Here is a 20,763-nt window from a genome sequence, read left to right on the forward strand (position 1 = left end):
GAGATTTAAACAATCCTTAGATAAGCGCATGGTTGATTTTGGGATAGTGTTGGGGAACGAACTGAGAATAGTTCACAGGTCGGCGCAACATCAAGGGCCGAAGGGCCTGTTCTGCGCTGGATTGTTCTATGTTCTAAACTTAGTGCAGGAGGCTGAAAGAAATGAGCAGCTTTAAAACAAAAACCTCTTGAAGCTCAAAGCTTTCAATGAGAGTCTGAGCCCGGTGGTAAGTTCAGGGTAACCTTTATTGCAACCCAACTTGGTTACAGCTTCAGATCCCCCCAGCAAAAAGGCAGAGAAAAAGCAGTTGCTTTTTGAACAACTCAAGGTGAAAGTGCACACACCACATGTCCCCTTGTCCCACCCCCCTCACTGTCTTTACTCTTGGCCAGCACCAAGTTGTCCCTTTGTAATTGGATCCTTGGTACAGCCATACCCTGGAGGAAGTATTGCCTCACTCAGCAATTTCAACCCATACCCTGTCTCCAAGTAAGTTTCTCCCCGCTCATTTGCCAGGAAGGGGCAGTGTAGAGTCAACCAGACTGCTGTGGGTCTGGAGTCACGTGTAGGCCAGACCAGGTAAAGGATGCAGCTGGAACGACTGAGTGAATCCTTTCCCACAATGGCGGTTTCCTTCCCTAACAAGGGAGGGAGGGAATCAGATGGGGGCTTTCTCCCCCGCACCACCCCCTCCCTGAAACGGTCTCATCGTTAGATTCCGAACTCCACATTTCTCACCGAATACCAATTCTGCCATCTGTCGTGGCAGGATTTGAACCCGGGAATCCCTGGAAGTGGGTTGATAGTCCAATCGATATTGGCACTCGGCCATCATTCCTTCAATCCCCCTGCAATGGCATGTGAACTCGCTGGTGGGTCAGCAGGTGGGAGGAGCGGGAGAAGCCCTTCCCGCACTGAGAGCAGGTGAACGGCCTCTCCCCGGTGTGGATCCTCTGGTGTCTCAGCAGGTTGGAGGATGTGCTGAAGGCCTTCCCACACTCGGGGCAGCTGAAGGGCCTCTCCCCCGTGTGGACCCGCTGGTGGCTCCACAGGTTGGAGGAGCGGGTGAAGCCCTTCCCGCACTGAGAGCAGGTGAACGGCCTCTCCCCGGTGTGGACACGCATGTGGATCATCAGGTTGGAGGAATCGCTGAAGGCCTTCCCGCACTGAGAGCAGCTGAAGGGCCTCTCCCCCGTGTGGATCCGCTGGTGGCTCAGCAGGTTGGAGGAGCGGGTGAAGCCCTTCCCACACTGAGAGCAGGTGAACGGCCTCTTCCCCGTGTGGACCCAGTGGTGCCTCAGCAGGGAGGAGGAATCACTGAAGGCCTTCCCACACTCGGGGCAGCTGAAGGGCCTCTCCCCTGTGTGGAGCCGCTGGTGGCTCTGCAGGTTGGAGGAGCGGGTGAAGCCCTTCCCGCACTGAGAGCAGGTGAACGGCCTCTCCCCAGTGTGGGTCCGCTGGTGCCTCATCAGGGAGGAGACGTCGGTAAAGGCCTTCCCGCACTCGGGGCAGCTAAAGGGCTTCTCCCCCGTGTGGATCCGCTGGTGCTTCTGCAGGGCGGAGACGTTGGTAAAGGCCTTCCCACACTCGGGGCAGCTGAAGGGCCTCTCCCCCGTGTGGATACGTGGTGCTTCTGCAGTGCGGAGACGTTGGTAAAGGCCTTCCCACACTCGGGGCAGCTGAAGGGCCTCTCCCCCGTGTGGACGCACTGGTGGCTCCGCAGGGTGGAGGATACACTGAAGGCCTTCCCACACTCAGGGCAGCTGAAGGGCCTTTCCCCGGTGTGGACCCGCTGGTGCCTCATCAGGGAGGAGACGTGGGTAAAGGCCTTCCCGCACTCTGGGCAGCTAAAGGGCCTTTCCCCAGTGTGGACCCGCTGGTGCCTCATCAGGGAGGAGACCTGGGTAAAGGCCTTCCCACACTTGGGGCAGCTGAAGGGCCTTTCCCCCGTGTGGACCCGCTGGTGGCTCCGCAGGTTGGAGGAGCGGGTGAAGCCCTTCCCGCACTGAGAGCAGGTGAACGGCCTCTCCCCAGTGTGGGTCTGCTGGTGCCTCATCAGGGAGGAGATGTCGGTAAAGGCCTTCCCGCACTCGGGGCAGCTAATGGGCTTCTCCCCCGTGTGGACCCGCTGGTGCCTCATCAGGGAGGAGACCTGGGTAAAGGCCTTCCCGCACTCAGGGCAGCTGAAGGGCCTCTCCCCGGTGTGGACACGCTGGTGTGTCAGCAAGGTGGAGGAATGTCTGAAGGCCTTCCCACAATCTGGGCAGCTGAAGGGCCTCTCTCTGGTGTGGACACGCTGGTGTCTCAGCAGGGTGGAGGAATGTCTGAAGGCCTTCCCACAATCTGGGCAGCTGAAGGGCCTCTCCACCGTGTGGACCCGCTAGTGGGCCAGCAGGTGGGTGGAATGTCTGAAGGCCTTCCCGCAGTCGGTGCACGGGAATGGCCTCTCCCCGGTGTGACTGCGCCGATGAGTCTCCAGGGCAGACGGGACACGGAAGCCTTTCCCACAGTCGCCACACTTCCACGGTTTCTCCACGGGGTGAGATTCCTCAGGTTTCTCCATGGCCACAGCTTCAGCTGCTCACAAACACATGGGGAGCCCCTCCCTGCTGTGAAATCCCCTTTCCAGGCCGTATAACTGTTTCAGGCTCCACACACACTGTGCTGCCACAATTGGGTCTCTCGTCCAGTCCCACTGATGCTGAAAACGTCCTCAAACAGGAACCAAAAAGCATTGATTCCTCTCACAGAAATCACAGTCAAAAATCGTTGTGGTCCCATTGGATTGAGTGACTGTCAGACATTGACATCAAAGTGAGGACTGCAGACGCTGGACAGTGAGTCAAAAAGCACAGCAGGTCAGGCAGCGTCCGGGGATCAGGAGAGTCAATGTTTCGGGCGTAAGCCCTTCATTCTTTGATTTTGAAACTTCAGTCTTCAGATTTTCGAAACTTCAGTCTTCAGATTTTCAAATACTCTGCAAAAAGGGATTACAAAAGGGATTATCAGTGCAGGGTAGAAATTCAGAACAAGCAATTCTACTTTCTGTGGAATATTCTTTTGTTGTTTCACAAAATTGAAAGCACCATTCCACTCTCTCTCCCCCTCTGTTCTCACTCCGCTCTAACTAATTCCCCTGAAGGTGCTCATTCAGGACCTTACAGGGGCAGAAAAAGCAAAAACATCAAGACTGACATCTCTCTAAATTTTGGATACCTCCACCTGAAAGTTAATATCTTTCACAACATTGGGATCCTGCTGAGAGTGAGCAGGTCTGATTTTGGGAAGCAAAAAAAAAGTGTCCATTCAGGGTGAACCTGCAATGCAGCTTCTTGAGGAAGGACCAGATACAAAATGGTTAACGACCCCGAGAAGGTGGGAGCAAAATGAGACATCAAGGCATTAACACTGACACACTTCAGTAACTATATCCAACTCCATGTACACACCCAGAACGGAACTATTCCCTTGCACATTTATAGATCTTTTCTCATTTCAGAATGTGATACTGTCGCCAAGATCATGTGCAATAGGGTTAAGGGTGAGCCTAATGGGAACAGAATTCTGAGGACCATTGTCTACCAGATGTACAGCACAGAAATAGTCCCTTCGGTCCAACGCATCCATGCCGATCAGATATCCTAAATCATTAGTCACATTTGACAGCATATCCCTCTAAACCCTTTCTATTCATATACCCAGCGAGATGCCTTTTAAATGCTGTAATTGTACCAGCCACCACTTCCTCTGGCAGCTCCTTCCTTACATGCACCACCCTCTGAATATAAGAGTAGCCCCTTAGGGCCCTTTTAAATCTCCCCCCAACCCTAAACCTATTACCCTCGAGTTCTGGACTCCCCCATTCCAGGGAAACACCTTGTCTATTTATCCTATCCATGCCCCTCATGATTTTATAGAAATCTATAGGGTCACCCCTCAGCCTCTGGTACTCAAGGGAAAACAGCCCCATCCTGTTCAGCTCAAACCCTGACAACATCCTTGCCAATCTTTTCTGAACCCTTTCAAGTTTCACAACATCCATGACTCTATGACATCCTTCCTACAGCAGAGAGACCAGTACTGCACACAATATTCCAAATGTGGCCGAACCAATGTTCTGGACAGCTACAACATAATCTCCCAAATCCTGTATCCAGACGATTGGGAAAGTTTTCAAAGCCCACAAAAGACAACCGGGAAAACATTGAGGTATGAACACCGGCCGGGTGGGGGGGGGGGGGGGGGGGGGGGGGAGGGAAAGAAAGCCAAAAAAGTGCTGGAGCCAAGGCAGAGGAAGAACAGAGGATGCACAGCCGGTTTGAAGCTGCATGTGCTGCACTTATACCTGTTGCATTTACTTGTGGAAATCGGGTGCATTTGAAAAGGAAAACAGAAAAGATATCTCCTCCTCCCAATCTCTGTCCTCCTCACCTGGTAATTAACTCCCATACCTGAGTTGACAGGGTCTGCTCCCTCCCTGGATTCACTCCCGTTGCTACAAGTGAACAGATTTTCCCGCCCCAGGATTTGCCCAGACGGAAGGGTTTTCATTCATTCAGTGTCACTTCTGCGTTGTGACGTCACGAAAGGAGCGGATGGGCGGGGCCAAGCCGGCCGCACGCACTGCGCCTGCGCTGCCCTGCACCATTTGCTAACATCCCTTCGCTTCAGAGAATCCCCACAGTGTGGGAGCAGGCCACTCGGCCCAACGAGTCCACACCGACCCTCTGAAGGGGAACCCACCCAGACCCATTCCCCTGACAAATACACCTAACCTGCACATCCCTGGGCACTATGGGTAATTTCGCACGGCCAATCCCAATCAAGGCCAGTGAGCAATGTAGTGATGTGGGGAATGAACATCACAGAATGATGGAGACAAGGAGAGTAAATGTCCCAGCAATTAAAACTGGATTGCAAAGATCATTAAAATGTAAACCGAAAACAGTGTGTCTGCATGTGTGCTGCACTGTTACAAAAGTGAATGAATTGACTGCACACATTGAAGAGAATCATTATGATCTGAGACTCCTTACAGAGACATGGCTTCAGGACGACAAGGATTGGATCTTGAATATCGAGGGGGTAGTCAAACGGGAAGCTAGGTGAAGGTAGAGGGTTGGCATTGCAAATCAAAACACTGATCACAGTAATCCGGTGTCAGGTTGGATTTCAGGTCCTGGTTTCTCTGTCCTCTGTTGATCTCCCTGTTCCCACAGAGTAAGATGTTGGTCTGTTCTCAGCTCTGCTGAAGTTTTGGTTCCCCAACCCTCCAAAGAGTAACCCACCAGGCCCCATTCCCCATATTTGCCCCTGACCAATGCATGTAACACACTGGGCAATTTAAGCTTGGCCAATTCACCTAACCTGCATACTTTTGGATTGTGGGAGGAAACCGGAGCACCTGGAGAAATCTCATGCAGACATGGGGAGAATATGCAAACTCAACACAGACTGTGGCCAGTGGCTGGAATTGAACCTGGGTCCCAAGTGCTGTGAGGCAGAATTAAGAACCACTGAGCCATCATGCCGCCCAGATGTTGTTACCTTTCGTTATAAAACCTTATGTTATCGAGATTTACATATGAATGATAGTTGCAACCCACTGTAAAAGATGAAAGAGGTAACAATCCAGATTTGTTCAATATATCATTTCAGTGACAGGACACTATAATCTTCTTCCATAAATTCTGTGCCTTATGATCTTGTACTCCACAACCACCTGATGAAGGAGCAGTGCTCCAAAAGCGAGTACTTCCAAATAAACCCATTGGGCTATAACCTGGTGTTGTGTGATGTTTAACTTTGTCCAGGTTCGGGTGGATTGACCATGTTAAATTACCCAGTGTTCAGTGTTGTGCGGATTTGGTTGGATTGGCTGTGCTAAATTACCCATGGTGTCCAGGTAGGTGCAGGTTAGAGTAGATTCGCTATGCTAAATTACCCGTAGTGCCCAGTGATGTGCAGATTAGGTGGGTTAGCTGTGGGAAATAGTTTCACAGTAATAAAAGGAGTCAGCCATTTTGCCCATCTAGCCTGCCCCATTCTTCATTGTGATCATGGCCGATCTATCCATCGTCTCAGCTCCTCCTCGCAGCATTGCCCCAACTACCCTTAATTCCCCAACCATGCAAAAACCCATTTTGAATATACTTAATGAAGAGAATTCCATAGATTCACTGCACCACAGGAAAAGCAGTAGTCCTCACTTTCTCCTCCTCATCTCTGTCCTAAATCTAATCCCCCTAGTCTTGAGGTCTGGTCTCACCCACCAGCAGAAATGACTGCATAGGGTATGGCTTCATCCCCACAGTGCAATGAAATTCCACTTTCCACCAAAATCTGGGATGTACTCACTCACTTAGTCGCTGTCTCACAAATGCAAGATTTCATTGTAACTTCATTGTTGGGCGCCACGGTGGCACAGTGGTTAGCACTGCTGCCTCACAGCACCAGAGACCCGGGTTCAATTCCTGACTCAGGCGACTGACTGTGTGGAGTTTGCACATTCTCCCCGGGTCTGCGTGGGTTTCCTCCGGGTGCTCCGGTTTCCTCCCACAGTCACAAAGATGTGCGGGTCAGGTGAATTGGCCATGCTAAATTGCCCGTAGTGTTACGTTAAAAGGGGTAAATGTAGGGGTATGGGTGGGTTGCGCTTCGGCGGGTCGGTGTGGACTTGTTGGGCCGAAGGGCCTGTTTCCACACTGTAAATAATCTAATCTTCTTCTGCTCCCAGGAAGGACAAAACATCTTTGAAAGCTGCTCTGAAAGTCCAGTCTTCACAACCACACTTCTGCTTTCGCCAAAGACGATTAGTGTCATACAACACAGAAACAGACCCTTTGGTCCAATTCATCTGTTCAGATATCCAAAACTCATCTCGTCTCACTTGTCTGCATGTCGCCCATATCCCTCTGAACTCTTCGTATTCACATCCCCATCCAGATGCTTTTCAAATGTTGTAATTGTACCACCCGCCACTACTCCCTCTGGCAGCTCGCTCCATACATGCACCACTCTCTGCGTGAAGTTGCCCCTCAGGTCCCTTTGAAATCATTCCCCTCTCACCTCAAACATACGCCCTCGAGCTTTGGACTCCCTTACCCTGGGGTAAAGACCTTGGGTATTCACCATATCCATGCCTCTTACAAACGTCTATAAGGTCACCTCTCAGACTCTGATGCTTCAGGTGAGGATCTAAAATTTGAATTTAGGTTATTGTCAGATGCAACAAGTATATATAGATTTTTACTAACCACAAAATGGCTTTTCAATTTCAAATAATACAACAAAATGGCTGAGAATAATGATTGAACTCTGTGAACTTGTCCTGCTGTTTTGCAGAATTAAGCTAAAATCCAAAGATAAGAGGACAATGGAGTTTGTTTAAAATGAACACTGACATGTTAATTGACCATTTGAACTAACCTTCAGCTGCTACCATGGCACGATGATTTACGTAATTAAGACCCCTTTCCCAGGAAATATCATTGGATTAACCTGCTGTAAATCATGTCACCTTACTACATTTGATTGGTATTTTCTTGTAATTAAGGCTGTACTGTCTCTTAAAAAAACTTAAATAAATAATGTGTAATTTTTGAAGCTTTAACCGCTGTGTTGCTGGACAGAATTGTGTCAAGATGCCTTATTAAACGGATAACCTTGCTTTGTACAGACCACTTTCCATTGATTCTTTAGATCAATCGCGAACCAAAAGGCCCCTCTTCACTCTGGATAAGTTAGCCTGGCCAATTAACCCTAACCTGCACATTCCTGGGCACTACAGGTAATTTAGCATGACCAATCCATTCCTGGACACTATGTGTAATTTAGCACAGCCAAGTCACACAAACCTGCACCTCCCTGGACACAGTGAGCACTTTAGCATGGTCAATCCACCCTAACCCTGTACAAAGTTTAAAAAAAATTAATCACACACACCCAGGTTATCGTCCAACAGGTTTATTTGGAAGGACTAGCATTTGGAGTGCTGCTCCTTCATCAGATGGTTGTGGAGAATAACATCATAAGGCACAGAATTTATAGAAAAACATTATGGTGTCCTGCCACTGAAATGATATATTGAACAAACCTGGATTGTTAAGCCTTTCATATTTCAGAATGGGTTGCAGGTATCATTAATATGTAAATCCCAGAACTTCCTGTAAGACACTTTCTTGAGATAACTTAAGGTTTTATAACAAAAGGTGTCATCTCAGCTTAGACAATGCATTAAAGGTGTGAGGTCAGAGTCTGTCTGTATCCCAATCTTGAATCAGACTGGTTGTATTTCCAAAGTGGAACTTACAAAATATTACTGGATTGACTGCCTGCGTGAACTGCCGAGTCTCATCCACCAGCTGAAATAACTGGATAGGGTAGGGCTTCATCCCCATAGTGCAATGAATTCCCATTTTTCACCAAAATCGCAGATGTACTCCCTTTACTCAGTTGCTATCTCACAAATGCAAGATTTCATTGTATTCTTCTGCTCCCAGTAAGGGCAAAACATCTTCGAAAGCTGCTCTGAAAGTCTAGTCTTCACAACCACACTTCTGCTTTCACCAAAGACGATTAAGAGCCATACAGCATGGAAACAGACCCTTTGGCCCAACTTGTCCATGATGACCAGATATCCAAAATTAATCTAGTCCCATTTGCCAGCATGTGACCCTCACGGTTCCATGTACCCAGCCAGATGCATTTTAAATATAATTGTACCAGCCTCCACCAATTCCTCTGGCAGCTCGTTCCATGCATGCAAAACTGTCTATGTGAAAAAGTTATCCTTCACGTCTCTTTTAAATCATTCCCCTCTCACCTCAAACATATGTCCTCTAGCTTTGGACTCCCCTGCTCTAGGGAAATTCCTGATGAAGGGCTTTTGCCCGAAACGTCGATTTTCCAGCTTCTCGGATGCTACCTGACTTGCTGTGCTTTTCCAGCACCACTCTGATCTAAACTCTGGTTTCCAGCATCTGCAGTCCTCCCTTTTGCCTAGGTCGAACCCTCTACCTGTCTACATCTATCCCCAGCTGAAAATGTGTTGCTGGAAAAGCGCAGCAGGTCAGGCAGCATCCAGGGAACAGGAGAATCGACGCTTCGGGCATAAGCCCTTCTTCAGGAATCCTGGATGCTCCTGAAGAAGGGCGTATGCCCGAAGCGTCGATTCTCCTGTTCCCTGGATGCTGCCTGACCTGCTGCGCTTTTCCAGCAACACATTTTCAGCTCTGATCTCCAGCATCTGCAGACCTCACTTTCTCCTACATCTATCCCCACTTCACCAACCAGCCCTTTATCTGCATCGCCCCCTAAACCCATCCCCAGTACTGAAGAAGGATTACACCTGAAACGTTGACTTCTCCACCTCCTGATACTGCCTGGCTTGCTGTGTTCTTCCAGCCACCTACCTGTGTATTTTGCCAATTGAGACACAGACCTGGCGCAACGTTTCCAGAGTCTGTCCGCATCCCGACTCACTCTTTCCTTTTAGTTGCTGCAAGTCAACAACTGAATCCCAGAATGAAAAAAATACATGGAAAAGGTGGCAAGAGAAGAGAGTGCGGTACTCATAGATAATGGACAGAGGAAGGAATGTGCAGTCTGGGATGAAGCTCAATGTTCATTCAGACACGAGCAGCAGTAGCTTCAGAACCTCATGGTCCAACTTCTGCATTCAGACAATGGGGTGCCTCTCATTGGCAGGAGGACAAATGTCCTTCCGGTCCTCCTGTGCTTCTTATTGGTCAATCAAAAGAAGGTCCCGCGCCTCTTTTGCCAATAGCGATTCGCATGCGCACTATTTTTTTGCTGACACCAGCGAGCATGCGCACTGCATTGCTGACACCGGCAAACATGCGCAGTATGCTCTTTGAGGCTGCTGCTGTTATTGACAGATTTCTTTCCCCTGTGGTTCGAGATTTTATTGCTTCTGCATTTTGTCTGGTTACTCCACTTTTGTATGTCTTTTGCCCTTGTCGAGAGAGAGTGTGCCCCAGTGAGCTGTCTATGGGATGGAGCTGTAACCAGTTACACAGACTGAAGTAACATTATAGTATTCGCAGCAGGGAGTAACTGCACACATTTCCTGAGTGTGATCACAGTTTCAATTGTTCATCAGAATCCGGGAGCCAAAAGGACACCAGAACGAAGAGAAGTCGTGGAAACGCGGGGACTGTGCTAACGGATTCCATTCCCTGTCGGTACATGAGATTTATCAACTCAGTCGCAGTTGGGAGAGACATTCTTCAAAACATTATTACAACATTATTTCCATTGACAAAAACACATTCACGCTGCCTGATTACCTTGAAACCGTACAAGTGCCCTGTCATCACATCTTTAATCATAGCTTTGAACATTTTCCCTATGACATATGTTAAGGTAAATGATCTGCAGTTTCCTGTTCTCGGTCTACCTTTTTGAAGAAGGGAGTTTTCCAATCTACAGAAACCTCCCCTGAAACTAATAAGGTTTGGAAAATTAAAACCAATGCATTAACAATATCACTAGCTAATTTTTATTTAAGGGTCTAGAATGAAATCCTTTGGACCCCTGGGACTTGTGAGCTTGTAGTTCCAACAGTTTACTCAGTACTACCTCCCTGGTAATTGTAATTGTCTTCAGTTCCTCCTTCCCTTTCATTTCCTGATTTCCAGCCAGTTCTAACCTGTTACTTGTATCCTCGCTGCTGAAGACAGATTCAAGCTCTTTTCAATTCATCTGCCATCTCTTTATCCTCCGTTATTGAATCCCCAGACTCATTTTTTACAGAACCAACACAGCTTTTCTTTAAAAAGTTAACAAAGTGACAAAACTTTCCTTCCTGTTTTTATACTTTTGGCTAACTTTCTAACTCTAATTGCTGTGCTCCTGCCTCCATTATGTCTGATGTTTTTTCCCCAGCTCTTAACTCTCACATCAACCTGACTGCATATTCTATGGAACTGGCCTTGGTTAAGTGCTGCAAAATACACAAGGGCAAATTTTTCATCTCCAGAAAGTCTTAGTACTGAACACGATAACATTCACTTTGAAATATTGTTCATTCAAGCTTCACAAGCACACCCTCCAGATTCAAAATCCCACAATGACACCCAGTTTTGTTATGATCTTTAATTTTGAAGAGAAATTTGAATATTCAGTGATTAACTGGAAAAACTGTTCATGAAATTTTCACATTTTTAAACAAAAAAAATCAACTGGATTAATTGAGCAGAATAGCATGTATGACCTTAAATTGTAAATCTAGTTTTGTTTTGAGTGACGGAGTAGATCCACACCAGATGAGGATCTAATACCTAGATTTAGGCTGTTGTCAGGAGCTTTTATTAAACACAAAATGGCATCTCAATATAAAGTAATATAAAACATGTTTTCAGGCTGCAAATTAACACTGTGTTTAAAATAGCTAAAAGCTGCATTTCTGCATTCCTGAGCTAACTGAATCACAGATTAAGCAAACAATGCCTTCTTCATAGTATGGATCTAATTAAGCTAGATAGGACATTACTGACCATCCTAGCTAACCTTGAAGCACAGGTATGAGGAGATAATGCATGTGAAACAACATTATTTCCCAGGAAATATCATTGGGTTAATCTGTTGTCCATTATGTAATTTTATTACATTTTATTGGATTTACTCTGTAATTAAGGCTGTACTGTCTCTTAAGAAACATATGAAAATTGATATTTTATTCCAAGTTAATCACGCAGTTTCTCCAAGGAACACAGAATCTTTTAATATCTGTCTTGCTGGACAAATCTTTTCCCGGCCGTTACAAATTAAAGTGTGAAACCTTGCTGAAGCAAACCATAATCCTAGTGTTCATTTGACCAAGGAGAGGCTTTCTGACACAGTATGTCGAAGGGCCGACAAAAGGGGAGGTCACACTGGATCTGGTGCTTGGTAATGAATCAGGCCAGATGTTTGATTTAGTGGAAGGTGAACACTTTGGAGAGAGTGACGATAATTCAGTTAGGTTTCATATAGCAATTTAAAGGGATAGGAACATGCCACAGGTCAAGAGTTATCGATGGGGAAGGGCAATTATAATGCAATTAGTCAAGACTTAGGATGCATAGAATAGGGTAGCAAAATGCAGGGGATGGGAACAATTGAAGTGTGGAGCTGGTTTAAGGAACAGATATAGTGTGCCCTTGATAGGTATGTCCCTGTCAGGCAGGGAGTGATAAGGTAAGGGAACCATGGTTTACAACAGAAATTGCATCTCTTGTTACAAAGAAGAAGGAGGCTCATGTGTTGATGAGGCAAGATGGTTCAGATGAGGCGATGGAGAGTTACAGATCAGCTCGGAAGGGTTTAAAGAGAGAGTTAAGAGCAAAGAGAGGACATGAGCAGTCTTTAACACATAAAGGAGAACCCTAAAGCTTTCTATAGGTATGTGAGGAATAAAAGGATGATTAGGGTAGGAATAGGGTCAGTCAAAGACAGAGGTGGGAAGTTGAGTGTGGGCCATGTAGAGATTGGAGAGGTATTAATGAATATCTCTCATTGGTCTTCACTCAGGAAAAGGAGAATATTGTAGAGGAGAAGAATGAGGTACGAGATATGAGACTCGAAAGGATTGAGGTTAGTTGCACACAGGTGTTATCTATTCTAGAAAAGGAGTGAGAGGAGACAAGTGCCCTAGGGCGGATTGGATTTATCCAAGGATTCTCTGGGAAGCTAGCGAGGAGAGGGCAGAGCCTTTGGCTTTGATATTTGAGTTGTCATTGTCTACCGATTTAGTACCAGAGTGGAGGATTGCAAATGTTGTGCCCTTGTTCAAGAAGGGCAGCAGAGATGACCCAGGTAATTATAGACCAGTGAGCCTTACGTCTGTTGAAGGAAAGCTTTTGGAAAGGAATATTAGAGATAGGATTAATAATCATCTAGCAAGCAACAATTTGATTTCAGATAGTCAACACTGTTTCATCAAGGGCAGATGGTGTCTCATAAACCTCATTGAGTTTTTTGAGAAGGTGACCAAGCATGGAGATGAGGGTAGGGCAGTTGACATGGTGTAAATGGACCTCAGTAAAGCCTTTGATAAAATTCCACATGGTAGGCTATTGGAGAAAATGCAGAGACATTGGATTGAGGATTACAAACTAGCTTTCTGAAAGAAGACAGGAAGTGGTGGTTTATGGAAAATATTCAGCCTGGAGTCCGGTTACTAGTGGTGTACCACAAGGATCAGTTTTCAGACTACTGCGGTTTGTCATTTTTTAAATGACTTAGACACAGGCATAGGTGGATGGATTAGTAAATTTGCAGACGACACTAAAGTCGGTGGAGTAGTGGACAGTTTGGAAGAATGTTATAGGTTGCAGGGGGACTTGGATAAACTGCAGAATTGGGCTGAGAGGTGGCAAATGGAGTTCAATGCAGCTAAATGTGAGGTGATTCACTTTGGGAAGAATAACAGGAAGGCAGTGATCTTGGAGTCCATGTGCATAGATCCCTGAAAATTGCCACTCAGGTGGATAGTGCTGTTAAGAAGGCATACGGTGTGTTAGGTTTCATTCGAAGAGGGATTGAGTTCCGGAACCGCAATATCATGCTGCAACTATACAAAACGCTGGTGCAGCCACACTTGGAATATTGTGTATAGTTCTGGTCCCCATATTTCAGGAAGGATGTGGGAAGCATTGGAAAAGGTGCAGAAGAGATTTACCAGGATGTTGCCTGGTCTGGAGGGAGGGTCTTATGAGGAAAGGCTGAGAGACTTGGATCTGTTCTCATTGGAAAGAAGGCGGCTAAGGGGGGATTTGATAGAGACATATAAGATGATCAGAGTATTAGATAGGGTAGACAGTGAAAGAATTTTTCCTAGAATGGTGAAGTCAGCTTGTATTAGGGACATAACTACAAATTGAGGGGTGATAGATTAAAGACAGGTGTCAGAGGCAAGTTCTTTATGCAGAGAGTGGGAAGGGTGTGGAATGCCCTACCTGCTAAGGTAGTCAACTCGGCCACATTAGGGAGATTTAAACAATCCTTCGATAAGCGCATGGATGATATTGGGATAGTGTCAGGGAATGAGCTGAGAATAGTTCACAGGTTGGCGCAACATCAAGGGCCGAAGGGCCTGTTCTGCGCTGTATTGTTCTGTGTTCTAAACTTAGTGCAGGAGGCGGAAAGAAATGAGCAGCTTTTTTTATATCGATATTTTTATTAGAAATTTAACATTTTTACAAGTTTACAAAAATAAACAAAACTCTCAGATATAAACATTGATATACAATAGCCAAAGTTTAACAAGAAAGAAAAGATAAAAAACCCGAAACAGAAAAAAAACAAAACTCAACTGTCTACTAATCTAACCTACAACTAACCAGAGTGTATATTTAAGTCTCTATATGCTCGGAATGTGTTAACATCAGATGTAATAAAACCCGTATTTGTGCGGGATTCCTCTCCCGAGGGGCCCCGGCCCAGCCAGGTTTGTAATCTCAATTAAATAAAAGCCCTTGTTAGGATAGCCGAAATATCTGTATTTATGTAACTCAAGAAGGGCTGCCATATTTTATAAAATAATTCGGTCTTTCGCTGCACTATATTTGTGAGGAAGTCAAGGGGAATACATTCCATAATTAATCTGTGTCAATTTGAACGTCCAGGGGGGCCCTCAGCCACCCAGTTTTTCCTTGCACAGAAAGAAAGAATAGAAAATAGTCTCTTCCCGTACATGTCCAGGGAGGGAAAGTTCGAAAAGCCCAAAAGGAGAGATACAGGGTCCACTTTAATTTCCGTTCCTAAAATTTCTGTCAGGGTACTTGCTACTTTAGTCCAATATCTACGGATCTTATGACAGGTCCATAGGCAATGTATAAGAGTGCCCACCTCTATTTTGCATTTAGGACACATTGGAGATGCTCTTGCCTTAAATTTTACCAGTCGAACCGGTGCTATATGGGCCCTATGAAGTTTCTTCAGCTGGATAGCCTGGGTTCTGTTACAAATAGTAATTCTTCTAGCATTTTCCCAAATATCATTCCATGTTTCTATAGAGATTTCTAGTCCCAAATCCTGATCCCATGTTTTAAGCAGATTATCCATATCTCCCGATACTTCATCATGTAGTAAATGATAAATAGTACTGGCGGAAGATACCCCCACTGGTTGAAGGACACTACATTCTCTATCTGATTTATAAAGACTATCTAATAACGTAGTCTTCTTCTGTATATAATCTCGAATTTGAAAGTATCGAAAGAGGTCTCCATTAGGTAATCCAAATTTCTGACGCAGCTGTTCAAAAGACATCAGGACCCCATCTTTAAATAGATCCCCTAAACATGAGATACCCCTGGATCTCCAGAGTTTAAAAGTGGCATCTGTCAACCCTGGTTGGAATCCCCATGCTCCCACTATCGGTGCATAGGGGGATGTTTTATGTGAGTTGCCCTCATTTTGCCGCATTATATTCCAAGCCTTAATTGTGTTTAGTGTTATAGGGTTTTTACAGTGATCTGTAACGATTTTCCTCTTGTCTGAAAATAAAAGGTTAATAAGTGGGTATTTTACTTGAGAGGCCTCGATGTCCAACCAGATTGGGTCTTGTCTGATCCACAATCAATCAGCTATGTAACTTAATAGAGAACTTAACTGATATTTCCTAAAGTCTGGGAAGTCCAATCCTCCCCTTGTCTGTGGAAGCTGTAGCTTCTTCAGCTTAATGAGGGGCCGTCTATGATTCCAGCCAGCCATATAATTTACATAGAGCCGTCCTCGGCAGCATCACCGGAAGCATTCTCATAGGATATAGGAGACGGGGCAGGACATTCATTTTGATTAATGCTATTCTACCCAACCAGGAAATTGGAAGGACTCCCCATCGCTGGAGGTCCTGCCTTATCCCTTCCAGTAAATGCACAAAATTAGCCTTATACAACTGACCAAATACTGGAGTAATAAAAATGCCCAAATATAAGAAGCCCTCCAGGGACCAAGGGAAGGGAAAAAGGGATCCGTCCACTAAGTGGGGTGTCATAGCAAGGCCACCCATTGGCATAGCCTCCGATTTTGAAAAATTAATTTTGTAGCCTGAGAATGCGCTAAATGTATTAATAACTTGGGTTAGGCGAGGTACGGACATCAGAGGATTACTGAGGAATAGAAGAACATCATCTGCATAAAGGGTAATTTTATGTTTACCTGTACCAATCCTTGGGGCCGTTATATTAGGATCAGCTCGTATAGCTTCTGCTAGTGATTCAATTATTAGTGTAAATAACAATGGCGCGAGGGGACATCCCTGACGGCAGCCCCTACCCACACTGAAGCTATCCGAACCTAATCCATTGGTAACCACAACTGCTTTGGGATCACTATACAATGTTGAGACCCATTTGGTAAACACCTGACCAACGCCAAACCTTTCCAATGTGTAAAATAAATATGACCATTCAACCCTATCAAATGCCTTTTCCGGGTCTAATGAAACCACTACTCCTGGTATCTTTCCCTGATGACAGGCTTGAATCATATTCAAAACCCTTCTAATATTATTGGATGATCTATGGCCCTTAATAAACCCCCGTCTGATCCTCCTTTGTAATATGTGGCAGTACCCTTTCTAGTCTCAGTGCTAACGTTTTAGAAAGGATTTTAAAATCTACATTTAGCAAGGATAATGGTCTATATGATGTGCAATCTTCTGGATCCTTTCCTTTTTTAAGGATAAGAGAGATATTTGCCTCTTTCAGCGAAGGCGGGAGACAGCCCTGATTATATGCATAGTTATACATGTCCATAAGTGGACCAGCCAATATTTCTGTAAATTCTTTATAGAATTCAGCTTGAAAACCATCTGGGCCCGGTGCCTTACCACTCTGAATTTGCCTAATTGCACCAAGTATTTCTTGGACTGTAAGAGGAGCATTTAGGACCAATACTTGTTCCGGAGTTAGGCCTGGAAAGGTCAAATTTTTAAAACATGACTGCATCCTCCTCATCCTATCTTCATAATCCTGCGATTTATATAACTCAGAATAAAATTCTCTAAAGATCGCATTAATCTTTTTATGATCATGAGTTAAAATACCCGTACTTTCCTTGATAGACGTAATAGTCTGAGGGGCCTTTTTTTTCCTTTGCAAGAAATGCTAAGTATCCACCCGGTTTGTCGCCATATTCATATAACCTTTGTTTTGCAAATAATATTTCCCTCTTAGCCGTTTGAGTAAGCGTAGTGTTTAGAGCTGTCCTAAGAGCCAAAATCCTTTGCAATTTAATAATAGAAGGTCTATCAGTGTATGCTGTTTCAGCTGCTTTTAAGCGAGCTTCAAGCAGACGCTGTTGTTCTCCCTTCAATTTCTTCTGGGTCGCTGAATAGGAGATGATCAAACCTCGCGTGTAAGCTTTGATGGTCTCCCACATCATTGATGGGTTGCGAGCTGTACCTGAATTAATTTCTAAAAAAGTTTTAAATTCTTGAGAGAAGTACTTTACAAATTTACTATCTTTCATTAGGAAGGGGTCCATACGCCAATGCCGAGGGGATGTCCCATTGTTCCTCGCCTTAGTTTCCATATATACAGCAGCGTGATCGGAAATTGCTGTACTACCTATTTTACAGGATGATATGGAATTTTTAAAAATCGAGGGGGCGAAAAACATATCAATTCTGGTATGACATTTATGTGGATTGGAGTAAAAAGAAAAATCTCTGCCCTGTGGATGAAGACATCTGCATACATCTACTAATCCTAATTCTTTGTTCGGATCCATCAGTTGTCTAGATCTGGGAGATACTCCGCCAGTACTCTTGGGAATCCTATCTATTTCCGGATCCATAATACAATTAAAGGCTCCCTCTATAATTATATGACGGGCACCAAAAGCCATCAATTTTGAAAAGGCTTCGTTATAAATTTAAAGGGGTGTGCCGGAGGGCAGTACAAATTTAAAATCCCATATTCCTCTCCATTTATGAGGGCTTTAATCAAAATATATCGTCCAGCTTCGTCTTTTATCTGCTTTAGGATTTTGAAAGGGAAATTCTTTCGGACAAGAATAACAACTCCCCTGCTTTTTGAGCTAAAAGAAGAAAAAAAGGCCTGATCAAATCCACCCTGTTGTAATTTCAAGTGTTCTTTATCCGACAGGTGTGTCTCCTGTAGGAGAGCTATATCAACTCTTTCCTTCTTAAGATTTGATAATATTTTCTTCCTTTTGACTGGCGAATTACTCTCCTTGACATTCCAAGTGCACCACTTAACCGACTGATCAACCATAATCATCTGGGCCAATCCGAGATCCCTCGGGAGGGGGAACCCTATCCAGAACATCCCGAGCGTAGAGCATATAAAATTTACAAAAATAACGCCTCTCTAATACGCCCACAACAATACAATAAAAAACCATTTCTAAAAAAAAACGTATCTAAGTGGAGATTTTCCCCTTGTTCCCAGAGGGTGTCACTTCCTCGCCAAAAGTCCATCATATCCTCTCCCAACCAATGCCCCACCCTTGACCCAGACGCTCCTCAATAAAATGAGAATTCAAATATAATACAAAGGTAGAGTTAACAGTGAGCACCCTACCCCCACCCACACCAACACCTGGATATATTTGGTAATGTTAATACCATATATAAATATATAACTATAAAATTACCACATCAACAAATAATAATTAAATATAATACAAAATAACAAGGGAAAGCAACCTCGCTCCTAGAGACAGAGGTAAATTTGAATAAGGTAGCCACCTCTCCCCACCAACACCAACCAAACCCCCCAGCTTTTTTTTTAATATATACCCCAGCTTTTTTATATATACATATACACATACACACACACACACACACACACACACCCCTCATATATACATAAAATAATAAAAGAAAACAACCCCAAGGGGGGGGGGGGGAGAGAAAATCAAATCCCTCTCCCTACCCCGCATGATAATATTAAACAGTAAAGTAAAGTCAGAGGAAAAAAAAGGGGGGATACAAACCAAAGTGGGGTGAAAGGCAAACCAACATCCATTATGCCTTACAGTTTATCTAAGAGAGTCTAAGAATTCCTTAGCCTTTTCTGGCGATCCAAAGTTATATACGGATTGTTCATGGTTAAAGTGTAACGTCGCTGGGTAGCGTAAGGAGTACTGAATATTTAAGTCCCTTAAACGCTTCTTCGCCTCGTCGAATGCCTTCCTCTTTCGAACCAGAGCCGGGGAAAAGTCCTGGAATAACATGATCTTGGATCCTTTATAGATCATAGCTTGGGGGTCTTTTCCACCCTTGCCTGGCCTGATCCAGCTTCCAGATTTAAAAGCTGTGGCAGCCACTGCTCCAGGAATACTGTAAGCTGGCCTTCTTCTTCCCGTTCGGGTAGGCCCAGCAAACAAATATTTTTTTGACGACCTTCAGCTCTGCCCCTCCAACTCGGCGCTCGATTTCTTTCATGTCTTGGTCGTGCTTTTGCAGTGTGGCCGAGAGTGAGTCCCATCGACTTCGGGAATCCTCGCTAAACGCGCCGATCTTCGCGTCCATCTTGGAGATCATCTCCACAAGGCTTGCCCCTGTAGGTAAGTCCCCCGGGGCGGCTGTGGACGCCTCTACTGCAGCTGGAGAGAGTGGGGGAGGGGGTCCTGCTTGTTGTGAGCTGCGGGCTCCCTTCCCTTTAGTCATTTTAACTAAAGATTAGATTGTTTAAGTTTAATATTAAACAACTAATTAAATTAAACAACTATTATAAATGATTTGGTGAGTGTGGTGGGGGTGGGTGACCCACTTTACCCAAATCTTGGGAGGAGCACTGTCGACTCAGACTTGCTAGTTGCCACCATCTTGTATTTCCCTCAGAAATGAGCAGCTTTAAAACAAAAACTGGTAATGTGTGAGTGTGATGGAGTATAGGCCTGTGTGCGTGTTGGGTGGTGTGTGTCTGTGTCCGAGAGAGAGCGTGTACACGAGAGAGTATAGATAAAAGTGAGGAATTGCACTTTGCTTTAATAAAAAGGGGAGGACTTGTAGCAGTTACTGGCGGGGCCCTGGGTGCTGTTGTAGAAGAGAGACATGGTGTGGTTCAGGTACATAGTTCTTTGAAAGTTGCATCACTGGTAGACAGAGTTGTTAAGAGTTGATTAGCCCACTTGCCTTCATTGTTCACACCTTCATTAGATTACTCACAATGTGGAAATAGGCCCTTCGGCCCAACAAGTCCACACCGCCCCGCCGAAGTGCAACCCACCCATTCCCCTACATTTACCCCTTACCTAACACTACGGGCAATTTAGCATGGCCAATTCACCTGACCTGCACATCTTTGGACTGTGGGAGGAAACCGGAGCACCCGGAGGAAACCAACACAGACACTGGGAGTACGTGCAAACTCCACACAGTCAGTCGCCTGAGGTGGGAATTGAACCCGGGTCTCTGGCGCTGTGAGGCAGCAGTGCTAACCACTGTGCCACCGTGCCGCCCACACAGTTGAATCTTGGAGTTGGGACATCATTTTGAAATTATACAGGATGTTGGTGAGGCCACTTTTAGAACAGAGTACAGTTCTGGTCGCCCTGTTATAGGAAGAATACTATTAGAGAAGGTTCGGTAAAGATGTACCAGGATGTTGTCAGGACTGAAGGGTTTGAGTTATAAGGAGAGGCTGAGACTTTATTCACTGGAGTGGAGGAGGTTGAGGGGTGACCTTATTGAGATTTGTAAAATCATGAGGGGTGTCGGCAAGGTGAGTAGCAAAAATAGTGAGGAGCATGTTTGGTTATGTCGAGTCCTAAATAAATAAA

At 45.2% G+C, this 20,763-nt stretch overlaps 5 protein-coding genes across 13 annotated transcripts in view; 3 read left to right on the forward strand and 2 right to left on the reverse strand.

The window, feature by feature from the left end:
• Positions 1-20,763, forward strand: part of LOC148145001 (uncharacterized) — a 197,924-nt gene that overhangs the window by 77,778 nt on the left and 99,383 nt on the right. The gene's annotated exons all lie outside the window — the stretch shown is intronic.
• LOC148145003 (endogenous retrovirus group 3 member 1 Env polyprotein-like) overlaps positions 1-20,763 on the reverse strand; it is a 467,418-nt gene that overhangs the window by 51,836 nt on the left and 394,819 nt on the right. The window lies entirely within an intron of this gene.
• Positions 1-20,763, forward strand: part of LOC148145004 (uncharacterized) — a 74,645-nt gene that overhangs the window by 24,558 nt on the left and 29,324 nt on the right.
• The window catches only part of LOC148145005 (uncharacterized), a 162,643-nt gene that overhangs the window by 19,211 nt on the left and 122,669 nt on the right, over positions 1-20,763 (forward strand). The window lies entirely within an intron of this gene.
• LOC148145006 (uncharacterized) lies at positions 42-19,510 on the reverse strand. The gene is given in 3 exon segments (XM_087975744.1): positions 42-1,627; positions 1,630-2,380; positions 19,331-19,510. Coding segments are annotated over 3 exon segments (1,719 nt in total). The 3' UTR covers positions 42-839.

Source organism: Chiloscyllium plagiosum, unplaced genomic scaffold (assembly GCF_037043375.1).
Source record: "Chiloscyllium plagiosum isolate Xiang-an unplaced genomic scaffold, Cpla_swu_hap1 HiC_scaffold_27, whole genome shotgun sequence".
Lineage (NCBI taxonomy): Eukaryota > Metazoa > Chordata > Chondrichthyes > Orectolobiformes > Hemiscylliidae > Chiloscyllium > Chiloscyllium plagiosum.